We start from the raw sequence: 17,691 nt of genomic DNA on the forward strand, positions 1-17,691 counted from the left end.
TGAATTCATACGAGACAGTAATGTGTCTTCTGTACTCAACCCCTCTCACAGAAATACACAAAAAGAAACCAAATAGACAGCCAGAAGGAAGTAGTCACTGCAAAATTAATCCTCTTTCAGACCGGCTTTCTCCTCAGGTTTGTGCATGGACACATTAACAAAACACCTACAGTAGGGAGAGTGTTCATAAACAATGAATGAGGAGAGCTCACCTTTGACGATCTTCTGGGCGCAGGCGTTGTATACTTGCTCCTGTGTCGTATTGGGCTGGAACACTCTGTCAAACTGGAATGGTTTGCTCTGCGAGAAAGAGAGAGAGAGACAGACAGAAAGAGAGAGATTAGAGGATGAGTTTAACAACTTGTCTGACATTCAATTTAAACACAGCTTTAAAATCAAGATGAAGCCAACATAAAGTGTGCCACAGTAAGGGGCTATACCATCCAAATGAGCTATCAAAAAGGTATCAATCTGCTCTCACATGCACACCCAAGAAACACAGCTCTCTTCGACAGAAAAAGCTAATTATAACCACCAATAAATACAACACCCCACCACTCTGTCAAAACAACCCCATGATCAACTCCACACACAGACAGCCCAATAGAATGTTAACCTGTTAGGGCTAGGGGGCAGTATTGACACGGCTGGATAAAAAACATACCCGATTTAATCTGGTTACCACTCCTACCCAGTAACTAGAATATGCATATACTTATTACATATGGATAGATAACACCCTAAAGTTTCTAAAACTGTTTGAATGGTGTCTGTGAGTATAACAGAACTCAAATGGCAGGTCAAAACCTGAGAGATTCCTTTACAGGAAGTGGCCTGTCTGACCATTTCTTGAACTTCTTTTCCATCTCTATCTTTTACTAAGGATCTCTGCTCTAACGTGACACTTCCTACGTCGTCCATAGGCGCTCAGAGCCCGGGAAAAAACAGAATGTCGTCATCCAGGCCCCAGGCTGAAACACATTATCGCCTTTCTCAAGTGGCCGATCAAGGGACTCTGGGCTTAGGCGCGTGACCCGACCGCCCCCGCCTTTGTGATTTTTTCCTCTGTTTGCCGAAAAGGAGATTCCCTGTCGGAATATTATCGCTTTTCTACGAGAAAAATGCCGTAAAAATTGATTTTAAACAGCGGTTGACATGCTTCGAAGTACGGTAATGGAATACTTAGAATTTTATTGTCACGAATTGCGCCAAGCGCGTGACACTTCTTTACTATTTCGGATAGTGTCTGGAACGCACGAACAAAACGCCGCTATTCGGATATAACGATGGATTATTTTGGACCAAACCAACATTTGTTATTGAAGTAGCAGTCCTGGGAGTGCATTCTGACGAAGACAACAAAAGGTAATCAAACTTTTATAATAGTAAATATGATTATGGTGAGTGCTAAACTTGCCGGGTGTCTAAATAGCTAGCCCGTGATATGTACTTAGAATATTGCAAAATGTGCTTTCACCAAAAAGCTATTTTAAAATCGGACATATCGAGTGCATAGAGGAGTTCTGTATCTATAATTCTTAAAATAATTGTTATGCTTTTTGTGAACGTTTATCGTGAGTAATTTAGTAAAATGTTAGCGAATTCCCCGGAAGTTTGCGGGGGGTATGCTAGTTCTGAACGTCACATGCTAATGTAAAAAGCTGGTTTTTGATATAAATATGAACTTGATTGAACAAAACATGCATGTATTGTATAACATAATGTCCTAGGGTTGTCATCTGATGAAGATCATCAAAGGTGAGTGCTGCATTTAGCTGTCTTCTGGGTTTTGGTGACATTATATGCTTGCTTGAAAAATGGGTGTCTGATTATTTCTGGCTTGGTACTCTGCTGACATAATCTAATGTTTTGCTTTCGTTGTAAAGCCTTTTTGAAATCGGACAGTGTGGTTAGATTAACGAGAGTCTTGTCTTTAAATAGCTGTAAAATAGTCATATGTTTGAGAAATTGAAGTAATAGGATTTTTAAGGTTTTGAAAATCGCGCCACAGGCTTCAAGTGGCTGTTACGTAGGTGGGACGAATTCGTCCCGCCTAGCCCATAGAGGCTAACCCATGCTACGTCCCAAAAGCCAACCTATTACCTAAAGTACCAGTTAAAAGTTTGGACACCTACTCATTCCAGGGTTTTTCTTTATTTTGACTATTTTCTACATTGTAGAATAATAGTGAAGACATCAAAACAATGAAATAATCATGTAGTAACCAAAAAGTGTTAAACAAATCAAATTTGAAATTTGAGATTCTTCAAAGTAGCCACCCTTTGCCTTGATGACAGCTTTGCACACCATTGGCCTTCTCTCAACCAGCTTCATGAGGTAGTCAGCTGGAATGCATTTAAATTAACAGGTGTGCCTTGTTAAAACTTAATTTGTAGAGTTTCTTCCCATCTTAATGCGTTTGAGACAATCAGTTGTGTTGTGACAGGGTTGGGGTGGTATACAGAAGATAGCCCTATTTGGTCAAAGAACAAGTCCATATTATAGCAAGAACAGCTCAAATAAGCAAAGAGAAGCGACAGTCCATTACTTTAAGACATGAAGATCAGTCAATGCGGAAAATTTCAAGAACTTTGAAAGTTTCTTCAAGTGCAGTCGCAAAAACCATCAAGCGCTATGATGAAACTGGCTCTCATGAGGACAGCCACAGAAAATGAAGACCCAGAGTTACCTCTGCTGCAGAGGATAAGTTCATTACAGTAAACTGCACCTCAGATTTCAGCCCAAATAAATGCTTCAGAGTAACAGACACATCTAAACATCAACTGTTCAGAGGAGACTGCGTGAATCAGGCCTTCATGGTCGAAATGCTGCAAAGAAACAACTACTAAAGGACACCAATAATAAGAAGAGACTTGCTTGGGCCAAGAAACATGAGCAATGGACATTAGACCGGTGGACATCTGTCCTTTGGTCTGATGAGTCCAAATTTGAGATTTTTGGTTCCAACCGCCATGTCTTTGTGAGACACAGAGTAGGTGAACGGATCATCTCCGCATGTGTGGTTCCCACCATGAAGCACGGATGAGGTGGTGTGATGGTGTGGGGGTGATTTGCTGGTGACACTGTCTGTGATTTATTTTAGAATTCAAGGCACACTTAACCAGCATGGCTACCGCAGCATTCTGCAGTGATACGCCATCCCATCTGGTTTGCCCTTAGTGGGACTATCATTTGTTTTTCAACAGGACAATGAACCAAAACACATCTCCAGGCTGTTTAAGGGCTATTTGACCAAGGAGAGTAATGGAGTGCTGCATCAGATGACCTGGCCTCCACAATCACCCAACCTCAACCCACTTGAAATTGTTTGGGATGAGTTGGACCGCAGAGTGAAGGAAAAGCAGCCAACAAGTGCTCAGCATGTTGGAACTCCTTCAAGACTGTTGGAAAAGCATTCTTCATGAAGCTGGTTGAGAGAATGCCAAAAGTGTGCAAAGCCGTCATCAAGGCAAAGGGTGGCTACTTTGAAGAATCTCAAATATATTTAGACTTTTTAACACTTTTTTGGTTACTACATGATCCCATGTGTTATTTCATAGTTTTGATGTCTTCACTATTATTCTACAATGTATAAAATAATACAAATAAAGAAAAACCCTTGAATGAGTAGGTGTGTCCAAACTTTTGACTGGTGCTGTATATACACAGTAGTAATCTTGGTTAACCCAGAACTAAAATCTTCCGTAATTTGGTCAGATCATTTATGTTTATGTAGTCTGTCCACAACAGATAACCAATATAGTGAGCTGGTCAAAGTAGTGTAATATATATGGAATAGGGTGCCATTTTGGATGCAGAATAGTGCGGTGGCTCTCGTCTCCCCACTCCCACAGCTCTGGGCTTCAGCTCTGCAGCTCTGGCCTAATGAGCTAGGTAGCCTACATCAAAAATGGTCTGTCTCCTAAATGGCACCATATTCCCTATATAGTGCTCTAGTAAATAGTAGTGCATTATGTAGGGAATAAGGTGCCAATTCAGAGGAGAGCAGCACGGAGGGAGAAAACAAAGCACATACCATTCTAATGAGATGGCAATAATGGACATAAGAATACATTTTAAAAAGTCAACCACAGAGGGTATTAAACTGATGTTATAAACTTGGTGGTTCAAGCCCTGAATGCTGATTGGCTGACAGCCGTGGTATATAAGACCATATACCATGGGTATGACAAAACATATTTTTACTACTCTAATTACGTTGGTAACCAGTTTATAATAGCAATAAGGTACCTCAGGGGGTTGTGGTTTATGGCCAATATACCACGTCTAAGGGCTGTATCCAGGCACTCCGCGTTGCGTCGTGCCTGGATACAGTCCGTAGCCATGGTATATTGGACATATACCACACCCCTTCGTGCCTTTTTGCTTAACTATAGGCACTTTAGCGGTTCAGCTTGAAGAACTGTATAAAGTGACTCAGAGTAGGAGTGCTGATTTAGGATCAGTTTAGCATTTTTCATCACATTAATGAATAACATTAAATGGACAGGGTGGACCTGATCCTGGATCAGCACTCATACTCTGAAATGCTTGATAGATAAGGCCCCAGTTAGGACTGTGCAAAAACCTTCCTCTCTCCCCCTCCCTATCCACCAGATGGACACGAACCATTCACAAAGCCACGTCGGACTAGACCATTGGCCTGATCTGGGGGCAGACCAGACCATATCATTGTCCTCCCAGCAGTAATTATCAGGCTGAATTAAAAACACCTAAATTGGCTAAAGTGTAAATAGGATAATTTTGGCCATAAAGTCAGTCTCATCCAAAAGTGAGTTCGTCATGACATCCTGGAGGGTTGGGTATGATTACTTACATGGCCACTTTTTTCAGTGATGGCCAATTGCCCAGCTGCCATGTGGACATTTGTAGTCAAGTCTGTATATGATATGGTCCAACGCATGGACATTTTGCTTGGCTAATAGGAGTGAAAATTGTCTTCCATAAAGTCGGTGCAAAATTCCAACGCATTTCAACAATATTGCCAGATGGCCATTAATGGATTACATCCGACGCGGTCACTTCTGCTGCCTGTCAACACACTGGTGTTGGTTAGTACGTTAGCTAAGTAGATAGCTGGTACGAGCTTGCTAGTAGCTACTTTTGGTTATACAACATGATTTGATAATGCCAGCGGGCCAGGCTAGTTTATGATACCACAGATGAATGATACGGTCGCTAGTTAAATCTATCAAACTAACGTGTAATGTGATGTAGCATGTCAGAGGAAGATGTGCATAGGTCATGTTAGGGCAGGCACTTGGATACTAGCTTGCTAATAGGATGTAGACATCTTTCTTTCAATAATCTTTAAACTCAAATTGGCTAGCTAACATTAGCTAGCAAGTCAACTCATTTCAACTTGGACAAAGATATAACTAACCCGGATTTGCAAGTTAGGTAGTTAGCTAGTTAGCATTCGGGGGTTTCATCTGCTAACCCAAAACAACATGCCCGTTCTCAAAGTTTAAAGTGTATTTTGTAGGGCAAAAATGAATGGATGGCACCAAAAAATGTGGGTGGTCAACTACAAATATGGCTCAGGCAGAAATTAACAAAAATATATCAGCAAGCATTTTGCACTCCCGAGTGGCGCAGCGGTCTAAGGCACTGTATCTCAGTGCAAGAGGCGTCACCACAGTCCCTGGTTCCATTCCAGGCTGTATCACATCCGGCTGTGATTGGGAGTCCCATAGGGCAATTGGCCAAGCGTCGTCCAGGTTTGGCCGGGGTAGGCCATCATTGTAAATAAGATTTTGCTCTTAACTGACTTGCCTAGTTAAATAAAGGTTAAATAAAACAATTCAGCAACGTACACAGCTGATTGCATAGAAACGGCGTCAGCGTCACCGGCCTGAATCTATTCTGTAACTTTACAGTCCCTTTATTAGCATATAAATGACTTCCAAAGTAGTGAAAGTTATCTCTCGCTATTGGTTTATTGAGTGATGATATTTTACTTCATTCACAGGCTACGTGCCAAACCTGATGGATTTGATGTTCAGCAGCATCGTTGGAACCCCTTTACCATATCATGAGCTGTAACAGAAGGCTGAGGCTGTGGCCAGACACTAGTCCAGCTTCAGAGTAATGGAGCACACCTGAATCAGGTTGGTCACATTTCATATGGTCAAAAGGTCAAAATACTATCTGTCCTGGAATTCACATTACCACCATTGACAATGTAATTAGTGCTGTGTGTATAGAGTGCCTTGGGAAAGTATTCAGACACCTTGATTCCCCCCCCCCCACATTTTGTTACTTTACAGCCTTATTCTAAAATGGATAAAATACCAAAAAATCCTCAGCAATCTACACACAATACCCCATAATGACAAAGCGAAAAGAGGTTTTTAGAAATGTTTGCAAATGTATTTGACAGTGCACAGTTGACAGTGCATGTCAGAGCAAAAACCAAGCCATGAAGTCGAAGGAATTGTCCGTAGAGCTCCAAGACAGGATCATGTCGAGGCACAGATCTGGGGAAGGGTACCAAAACCTTTCTTCAACATTGAAGGTCCCCAAAAACACAGTGGCCTCCATCATTCTTAAATGGAAGGAGTTTGGAACCCTTCCTAGAGCTGGCCGCCCGGCCAAACTGAGTAACCGGGGGAGAAGGGCCTTGGTCAGGGAGGTGACCGAGACCCTGATGGACACTCTGACAGAGCTCTAGAGTTCCGCTGTGGAGATGGGAGAAACTTCCAGAAGGACAACCATCTCTGCAGCACTCCACCAATCAGGCCTTTATGGTAGAGTGGCCAGACAGAAACCACTCCTCAGTAAAGGGCACATGACAGCCCGCTTGGAGTTTGCCAAAAGGCACCTAAAGACTGTCAGACCATGAGAAACAAGATTCTCTGGTCTGATGAAACCAAGATTCAACTCTTTGGCCTGAATGCCAAGCATCACGTCTGGAGGAAACCTGTCACCATCCCTACGGTGAAGCATGGTGCTGGCAGCATCATGCTGTGGGGATGTTTTTCAGCAGCAGGGACTGGGAGACTAGTCAGAATCGAGGGAAAGATGAATGGAGCAAAGCACAGAGATCCTTGATGAAAACCTGCTCCAGAGTGCTAAGGACCTCAGACTGGGGTGAAGGTTCCCCTTCCAACAGGACAATGACCCTAAGCACACAGCCAAGACAATGCAGTAGTGGCTTCAGGACAAGTCTCTGAATGTCCTTGAGTGGCCCAGCCAGAGCCTGGAAGGTTCTAAATTAACAGAGTAAAAACTCAGACGATTATTAAAGCTCAAACGAAGTTTATTCACCCAATGGGTCAGACAGCTGAACAGACAAAGACATGTTCCCACCAGCACAAGTGTATATATACCCCAATTTAGGTGAAGTCTCCTCCTTCCCTCTAAACATTACATCTTTATTGCTAGGCAGGAAGTTAAGTGATGTGGGTAATAAACTGTTCCTTCTCCCTTACTCTGACCTGACCTCGGCCCCCATTCCTCACTAATCCACCCTTATCAACCCTTATCCCGAGTGGCGCAGCGGTTTAAGGCACTGCATCTCAGTGCTAGAGGCGTCACTACAGACCCTAGTTCAATTCCAACCGGCCGTGATTGGGAGTCCCATAAGCGGCGCACAATTGGCCCAGCGTCGTCTGGGTTAGGCTTTGGCTGGGGTAGGCCGTCATTGTAGATAAGAATTTGTTCTTAACTGACTAAATAAAGGTTAAATAAAAAATAAAATGAATTGCCTTTCCTTTCCTCAGTACATTCCAAGCCCCTGGCTCATATCCAACCTTAACTGACTACACCATATACATTACTCCTACAGATAACCATTAACTTCTGGTGTAACAACCAGTGGCCCTTATCCTTTCCATAGAATACCTGATGATTAACAATATTTCAAGTTTAGAATTCAGAACCCATCAAACCTCTGGAGAGATCTGAAAATAGCTGTGCAGCAATGCTCCCCATCCAAACTGACAGAGCTTGAGAGGATCTTAAGAGAAGAATGGTAGAAACTACTCATACAGGTGTGCCAAGCTTGCAGTGTCATACCCAAGAAGACTCGAGGCTGTAATCGCTGTCAAAGGTGCTTCAACGTAAATAGAATATTTCTATTTTTAAATGTTTATAAATTAGCTAAAATTTCTAAAAGCCTATTTTTGTTTCGTCATTATGGTGTATTGTGTGTAGACTGATGAGGGGAAAAAACGATTCAATCAATTTTAGAATAAGGCTGTAACATAACAAAATGGGGGAAAAGTAAAGGGGTCTGAATACTTTCCGAAGGCACTGTGTGCTTGTATGGTGTAAAGAGGTGCCCCCCTCCACTGTGCCAACGGATTACACCTGTGCCCGAGTGAGTAATGCCCACAGAAATAGAATAATTCAATATTAAACTGATTATGGCAGGAAGCCGAGTATGACATTAGTCATTCTATTTCTATTGTAAACCCAACCATGCTGTGAATCAGGATCTCTGATTGGCTGTGTTCAACTGTGTATTTACTGTTGGCTTCCATGACTGTATGGTGACAGTCCTTCTCTATCTCCCTCCGTGATATAGGAGCTGAAGTTGGGCTCCTTCATGACCAGTATCTGTGACGAGAGGGGCCTGGAGCTGATCTACGCTGCCATGCCCATCAGATGTTGGCAAACACCTCAGAAGGGACAAAGGGTAATTACTAATAAAACAGTACATTACAAGTGTTTAGTAATATCACTCTTTCGATACATGTCACTCATCAACTCTTCCTCATTTTTCTACAGCTGGGCAGAAGAGATGCTTTTGAAATGGATTCCTCTGACTGAAAGACAGGTTGATACTGAGACCTTGCATTACAATTATAAGACATCTATTACATTTTGTTGTCTTCTGTTATTATTGAATCGAATGGTACCATCAGTTGGGTGGGGCCCCTGTGTATTCTTCAAACATATCCGGGAACACCTGTCTTATACAGGACAAGAAGGTATAATATTTGCACATTGTTATATTAACAGTACAGTACTATGTGAACTATGGTCTATTCAACATGGAACTGTTACACTTGAAAGTTATCAAAACACTTTGTTCAGAATGTCTACATAAGTTCAGCAATTTCACTCTTCTCGTATTACTCTGTAGGCTACTGACAAAGCTTCCTCCTAAGATTTGGCCAAATAGAATGGCATTCTAGTTCTGGTTAGACCGCTGAAGTTGTAGTCTATACACAACTTATTTTTATTTGCTAGGTAAGTGTAGACATACTGTCTTTATAAGCACATCAGTATGATATTTACAGCACAGAATGTTTTGTCTTTGTAACACGAACATAGGTTTTTAGTTGATAAATGTATCTACACTCAAACTGGGCGATGTCTGTGCAATGTCCACATGTAGCCTACACCGGTTGTAGGGATAAAAGTCATTTGGGATTTTTCCCCCTGGATAGATCAAACAACGTACTTAAGGAGAGACGAGATGAGACAAATCTAGCCAGCTATAGAATATTTTGTTGTAGGACAGCTGAGCTGACTCAAGACCAGGCATTCAACTCGCAGTTGATACCATGTATTTACATGACGTGATGAAACTAAGTTGCAAGCTACTTTCGTAGCAAGGTGTTGTAGAACTAGTGTCCTAAGCATGAAACACCCCGAGAATCTCCCTGCCGATAGGTACTTATCACAGTGGGAGGCCTTTCTTTCTCTTGCTAGAACAAAAGCTGTACCTGCTGCGTGCCGACCCGGAAGCGATGAACCTGCCCCTTCTCCTTGTAGAAGTGCAATGCTAATCAGTGGCCAACAACTTGACTTTGAGCCAATCAGAGAGCACAAACCCCCACGTGGGGAGCCAACAGGAGTGACACTTTCTTTTAATATGGAATTTTTTTCATACGTCCACTGTTAAATGTCATGAGCCAGTCACACTTCATAGGAAACGTAGGCTATGGGATTTTTTATTTTATTTATTTAACCTTTATTTAACTAGGCAAGTCAGTTAAGAACAAATTCTTATTTAAAACGACGGCCTACCAAAAGGCATCCTGCGAGGACGGGGGCATGGGATTAAAAAAATAAATACAGGACAAAACACACATCACAACAAGAGACAGCACAACACTACATAAAGAGAGACCTAAGACAACATAACACAGCATGGTAGCAACACAACATGGTAGCAGCACAAAAACATAGTACAAACATTATTGGGCAATGGGATGGTAGCTAAATAAACAGACACAATGCACACAACACTAAATAATTCCTCCAAGCTAGCTAACCACTCTAGCTACTATTGACATAATTAAATCACAATGGATTAGTTTCCATGAAACAGCTTCCGAGTTAGTGCAGCGTCCTTAGCTAGCTAGCGCTCTAGCTATATTGTGCTAGCTAGCGAATAATGTTAGCTAGCTGGCTAAACATTTGGTTATGGGCTGGCACTGGCAGTAAGAGTTTATGGAAAGTGAATTAAATCGTTTCTTCGTCATCTTGCTAGGTAGTTATCTAGCTTTGGCCATCTGGCTAGTATCAATAAAGGCTTTCTACAAAAAAGCAACATTAGCGCAGCTTGCTAGTTAACATTGTAATCTAGACCATAAACTAAGCAACACACACGGCAAAGGCAGCAGCTACTCTTCCTGGAGTCCAAACACATTATGGCACATCATACAAAAAAACTACAAATAAAGGAGTATAACATTACTATACCACAACAGAAAATGTACAATATCACCATACAACAATACCACAGTGTACGTGTGCGAAGAGTGTGTGCCTGTGTGTGTTCCTCACAGTTTGCGTTGTTCCATAAGATGTAGTTTTATCTGTTTTTTAAATCTGATTCTACTGCTTGCATGAGTTACTTGATTTGGAATAGAGTTCCATGTAGCCATGGCTCTGTGTAGTACTGTGCATTTCCCATATTCTGGACTTGGGGAATGTGAAGAGACCCCTGGTGGCATGTTTTGTGGGGTATGCATGGGTGTCTGAGCTGTGTGCTAGTCATTTGAACAGACATCTCGGTGCTTTCAACATGTCAATACCTCTCACAAAGACCAATAGTGATGCAGTCAATCTCTCTACTTTGAGCCAGAAGAGATTGACATGCATGTCATTGATGTTATCTCTCCATATACAAGGGCCAGACGTGCTGCTCTGTTCTTGGCCAACTGTAATTTGCTTATGCCCCTCTTTGTGGCACTTGAACATATGACTGGGCAGTAGTCCAGGTGTGACAAAACTAGGGCCTGTAGGACTTGTTTTGTTGATAGCAATGTCAAGAAAGTAGAACAGCACTTTATTGAGGACAGACCTCTACCCATCTTAGCTACCGTTGCATCAATATGTTTTGACCATGACAGTTTATAATTCATAGTTACACCAAGCAGTTTAGTCTCCTCAACTTGCTCAATTTCCACATTATTCATAACAAGATTTAGTTGAGGTTTAGGGTTGTCCCAAGGTTTAGGGTTTGTCCCAAATGCAATGCTTTTAGTTTGAAATGTTTAGTACTAGCTTACTACTTGCCACCCATTCCAAAACTGACTGCAGCTCTTTGTTAAGTGTTGCAGTGATTTTACTTACTGTGGTAGCTGATGTGTATAATGTCAAGTCATCGGCATACATAGACACACAGGCTTTACTCAGTGCCAGGTCATTAGTAAAGATTGAAAAATGGGGCCTAGACAACTGCCCTGAGGAATGCCCGACTACCTGGATTATGTAGGAGAGGCTTCCATTAAAGAACACCCTCTGTGTTCTGTAGACAAATAACTCTATACATGATATAGCAGTGATCTAAAGCCATAACACATATGTTTTCACAGCAGCATATTATGACCGATAATGTCAAAAGCTGCACTGGTCTAATAAAACAGCTCCCACAAGCTTCTAATTATCAACTTCTTTTAGCCAATCCTCAGTCATTTGTGTAAGTGCTGTACATGTTGAGTGTACTTCCCTATAAGCATGCAGAAAGTCAGTTATTCATTTGTTTACTGTGACACAGCAATGTATTTGGTCAAACACAATTTTTTCCAAAAGTTTACTTAGGGTTGGTAGCAGGCTAATTGGTCAGCTGTTTGAGCCAGTAAAGGGTGCTGTGCTACTCTTAGGTACCATAATTACTTTTGCTTCCCTTCCCTTCAACATTACAATGCTTGTCATTCATAATTTGGTCAGTTTTGAATGGATGTGTAGTTCAGAGTTTATTGTTGGCATGCCAAGCCCAAAATTGCTAATCTTGCCAATGAACAAAAATATGAAATAGTTGGCAGGAGTGGGTTTTGTGATGAATGAGCCATCTGATCCAATGAAGGATGGAGCAGAGTCCACCTTTTGCTCCAAATCTTTTTACCATCATTCATCTTTGTTTCATAGTAGTTTCTTCTTTTTGTTAATAAGGTTAGTCACATGATTTCTCAATTTACAGTACATTTGATGATCAGCTGTGCAGCCAGATTTATTTGCCATTCCTTTTGCCTCATCCCTCTGAACCATACAATTTTTAAATTCCTCATCAAACCACGGGGATTTAACACATTTTAGTAATTTTCTTAATAGCTGAATCCTTATTAGTAACTGGAATAATCAATTTCATAAATGCATCAAGTGCAGTTTCTGCTTGGTCTGTATTACACACAACAGACCAGCAAATGTTCTTTACATCTTCAACATAGGAATCACTACCAAACCTCTTGTATGATCTCTTATACACTATATTAGGCCCAGCCTTTGGAACTTTGGTTTTGCTAGATATGGCTATTATATTATGATCACTACATCCGATGGATGTGGATACTGCATTAGAGCAGATTTCTTCAGCATTAGTAAAGATGTGATCAATACATATGGATGATTTAATTCCTGTGCTGTTTGCAAATACCCTGGTAGGTTGACTGATAACCTGAACCAGGTTGCAGGCTGGTTACAGTTTGAAGCTTGTGGGCAGCTTCATGAAAACCAGTCAATATTTAGGTCACACAGAAAATATACCTCTGTTGTTATCGCATACATTTTCAAGCATTTCACACATATTATCCAGATACTGACTGTTAGCACTCGGTGGTCTATAGCAACTTCCCACAAGAATAGGCTTAAGATGAGGCTGGTGAACCTGTAACCATATTACTTCAACAGCATTTGACATGAGATCCGTTCTAAGCTTTACAGGAATATGACTCTAAATATAAACAGTTATCTGCCTGGCATCACCTGACCTACTGGTCAGTCACGAGACTTGACACTTAAAGTTCAGCCAGACACAACATAACCAGACCGAGGTTTAGTCCCAATTGTTACCCTATTGCACTGCACCCTATTCCCTATATCGTACGGAGCTTGGTCAAAAGTATTGCACTATATATGGGAAAGGGTGCCATTTGGACCAAACTCATGACCGCCACTGAAGCCAAGAATTGTAGCTGTACCCATAACATCAGGTCAGCCAGGCCCCTTACTAACAGTACAGCCTGAGCACTGCCCCAGTTCAAAGTCCCCATGAGTCTGGAAGGCAGTGCCCCAGTTACCTCCACTACACTGCAGCCGGAAACAATGATTACTCAGTGATAATCATGATGACACAGTGAAACCATTGTTTTAGAATTTAGAAGTCATCTCTTTCATGCATACTACTACTGGCTTCTTGGTCTAACACCCTTTAGGCAAATCTGATGTCTTGAATGTACAAACACTTCTAATCAATAGGCCAGTGATCAATCCAAGATCACTCAGAGAGCAAAATAAATAGCCACAGGGGTAGCAAAGGAGTTGAAGGACAAGTGCTTTAGCAACCCCCCCCCCCCCCCCCCATAGACTATCTGCTAAGCAATAGCATTGGTAATAACTGCCTGAATAGTTGGCTACTCCCAGTTACAATCCTCTTCCCCTTCTCCTCCTGCTGTTAGTTTCCACTGCTAAAGCTAAAAGTAGCACACTCTCATGGTGCTGTGTGTGTATGCGTGTGATGGGGAGTCTGTTGTAAGCACAACGGTAGCATCAGTGGAGGTCATGGTACTAATCAATCAATCAAATGTATCTGATAGTCCCTTTTACACCTCTAGGCCCAGATTGAGATGTGGAGTCTAGTTACACATACAGATAAGCCTAAACTCAGATCCTACAACTAGCTGATAATATGCTGGGAAAGTGATGTCACAAGCCCTGAAAATGTAAACAAAACAAGCACCGGAGACAACCATCACCTTCAAAATCTATTTTATATTTTATATTACGAAACACTATATTATTATCTTCCAACTTGGATGATAGGCAAGCTGGCCTAGTCCCATTTTGATAGATCAGATCCACCCCTGGCCCAAATATATCCCTACTGAGCATCCCTTTCAGTAGCCAACAGCCATGATGACATATAGTAGGCCATAACCGCCAAAGGTCTGTTGATCTTGAGTGTGTTTCCCATGAATTATGCAATTCTTCATTCAGCCTCCAAATCTAGGCCAAGTCCTACGACTAGGCTATACCAAAGTGTGTTATTATTATTTATAAACTGGGTGGTTTGAGCCCTGAATGCTGATTGGCTGACAGCCGTGGTATATCAGACCATATACCACGGGTATGACAAAACTGCTTTTTACTGCTCTAATTTTGTTGGTAAACAGTTTATAATAGCAATAAGGCACATTGGGGGTTTGTAATATATGGCCAATATACCACGGCTAAGGGCTGTGTCCAGGCACTCTGTGTTGAGCATAAGAACAGCCCTTAGCCGTGGTATATTGACCATATACCACACCCCCTCGTGCCTTATTGCTTAAATAGTGCACTACCTAAATGAAAACAAGAGACACTGACTGTGTTGAAAGGTAGGTTGACGGTGAAGATTTGTGAGGACACACTCAGTGCAAATAAGTTACTGAACTACAATTTATTCTGTCAGTAAAAAGCTTTATAGACTTGATGTTGGCTTTGGTGAGGCATGTCCAGTGCATCAAAGTCCATGAGAAACAGGAGGATATCTTGTAGTGAAAATATAATACTTAACCATCCTTTTTCATGTCTATTGCTTTACTGTCAATTTGAGGAATAGTCCAGTTATTTCTAACCTGGTTCCGTTGGAGTTACTCTATGTTCTTTCATTGTAAAGTTAAAGCTCTGTTTGAACAATGACAAAGGAAGGTCATTCCTCATATCGTTCTTATTCTCTGAGGGCCTGTAGCGCAAATATGGCATTATATGACGAGTACATTGTTTTATCTTTCAAAACCATTAATTTTCCATTAAATAAGGAATGAAGGCCAGGTCATTTTCTTAATAGCTGAATGCTTATTGGTAACTGGAATAATCAATTTCATAAATGTATCAAGTGCAGTTTCTGCTTAGTCCATATTACACACAACAGACCAGCAAATGTTCTTTACATCTTCAACATAGGAATCACTACCAAACCTCTTGTATGATCTCTTATACACTATATTAGGCCCAGCGTTTGGAACTTTGGTTTTGCTAGATATGGCTATTATATTATGATCACTACATCCAATGGATGTGGATACTGCATTAGAGCAGATTTCTGCAGCATTAGTAAAGATGTGATCAATACATATGGATGATTTAATTTAATGACATGTACATAGTTTTTTCTTTCGAACAGATTTCTCCATTAAATCAGGAATGATGGCCAGGTCTGCTGTTTGAAAACATTCTAAGCACCACTTTGTGTAGAAGGCACTTCCTTCTTTTGTCATAACAAGTGTGCATCTTGAATGGCACCCTATTCCCTATATACAGTACACCCCATAGGGCTCTGGTCAAAAGTAGTGTACTACACAGGGAGCGATTTGAGACGTGCCCAATGTTTTACAATTCAAGATGACTAATTAGGCCAAAGAAAACAAACAAACGTCCATTTCCTGAATCTATTTACTAATGGACCAGTGGTGTAACTGTAACCAGATATGTTCAGAAATAACTAATGTAGCCAAGTACAATAACATCATTATGAAATGTATTTGTCTACATCATGTTAGAACCCTATTTTAGGCTACAGACTATGAAATGAATAAATTCTAGCTACAAAACACATGTACTGTCAGTGGTTATAAATGAACGAAATATATTGCATCTGAATTCTGCTCTTGATACAGTCACAGTGCTGTATCGTGATGTGTTCCGTATCCCACAGCAGTCTTGTTTGACTAAATTTACTAGGGTCAGGGGGCATCATCATCATAGCTGGCTTGTCAGTGATCTTGTTGATGAAATAGTTCATACTAGTTAACTAGTAAAATTCTTAAACATCTTTGCTGCTGGGTGTAGCTAACGTTAGACAAACTAGTTAATTTGCCATTGCCAGTTCTACTGGCCTAACTAGATAGCAATTTCAAGCATTGCTATGATTTGAAAGCTAACGTTAGCTAGTTAAATAAATTAACTCAGTCCCAGCAGATTTTGGGTGTTACCTCAAAAGATGTGCAATTATTTTGAACGCAACGTGTAGTTAGTTACATGTTGTTAGCAGATCACGTTGGCGCTAGTGTAGTTAGCTGACGTTAGCAAAGGCGTTAGCAAGCACTTGGCTGCCATTGTTGTTGAGTGACAGCTGACTGGCTAGCTAGCCGATACGGCAAGATTAACTAATCACGTCGACTGAAGTCGACTCGCCAAATCAGCGAAATACAGCTAGCAACTTATACACACTTGACTGGCCACCAATTGTTAGCCAAAAATACTGTCCTGTCCTGATCAGCGATGGTGTGGGTGAGCTAGCCTACAACTAACGTTAGTGCAAAACATAGCTGATGTGGGTGGACAGGTATGTTAGCCAGCTAAGCTAACTAGCTACTGTTCTGACACTGGCCGATCACCAATGGCGCAGAGCACTATCGAGGGCACTCGCTTGCATACAAATAAATAGCTATGGCAACCAACTTACCCCGACGACCACATGGTCTTCCCCTTGAAACTTTGGGATGTATTTGTCCCCTCTGGCCACCTCTGAACTATTCAAGGGCCTGAAACGGCACATCACTTTGATGGTGCACTCCGCCGGTACGTCGGCCATCTTCCACGATTTGCGGATGAAAACTCACAATACAACACAGTAGATCCTCGTTCTAGAGACGGCCGAGCAAGTAAGGGCGGCCCGGCCCCTCCGTCCCAACCTGAGACCAGAATGTGTTCAGATTTTCAACAGTGAATGGATATTTTCTTATAGGATTGTGCTAAATCACTTCCTCTCTAATATTGAAGACATGATACCAGTGGATCACCGTCTGTGTGGGGCCCATAACAAATTAAGTCCCCCTAAATCAGGGTTCCCCAATAGTCGGCATTTTATTTGGGCCCCCAAAGTTTTCTGAGCAAAACAAAACAATTACATATTTTTTTCTTGGACATAAGACTAAAATCACCAGGAAATGAGGTCAAACTTATTTTCGTTTAGGAAATCTGTTCCCAAGTAATCAAACGCATAAATAGAGACATATGTGATCATATCCCAGGTCAGAAATTATTCTGTTTTCGTCAAATACTGATTGGGATTATTGTGGGCAATTTTCAGTGTACAATTGATTTACAACTACTGCATGTCAGCCCACGGCTGAATGTAATGGGGACCCCTGCCCTAAATCATCAACACTCACTCTGAAGTACACTATCCTGATTGGCAAATGTGTATGTTTCTGCAAGTTTTTACCATTGACCTATAATTATTGAATATTAATATTATGGCAATAGTCAATCAATAAACTATTTGTTGAG

At 41.3% G+C, this 17,691-nt stretch overlaps 1 protein-coding gene across 2 annotated transcripts in view; it reads right to left on the reverse strand.

Annotated features, from left to right (window-relative positions):
* Nucleotides 1-17,215, reverse strand: part of LOC106600599 (kinesin-1 heavy chain) — a 34,243-nt gene extending 17,028 nt beyond the window's left edge. For both annotated transcript variants that reach the window (XM_014192089.3, XM_014192088.3), the window contains exons 1-2: nucleotides 16,865-17,215; nucleotides 213-300 (exon numbers count right to left, since the gene is read on the reverse strand). In XM_014192089.3, coding sequence (XP_014047564.1) covers nucleotides 213-300; nucleotides 16,865-16,993 — 217 coding nt within the window. In that variant the 5' untranslated portion in view covers nucleotides 16,994-17,215. The remainder of the gene's footprint in view (nucleotides 1-212; nucleotides 301-16,864) is intronic.
* Between the last annotated feature and the right edge of the window lie 476 nt (nucleotides 17,216-17,691).

The sequence above is a fragment of the Salmo salar genome, chromosome 03 (assembly GCF_965601325.2).
Source record: "Salmo salar chromosome 03, fSalSal1, whole genome shotgun sequence".
Taxonomy (NCBI): domain Eukaryota; kingdom Metazoa; phylum Chordata; class Actinopteri; order Salmoniformes; family Salmonidae; genus Salmo; species Salmo salar.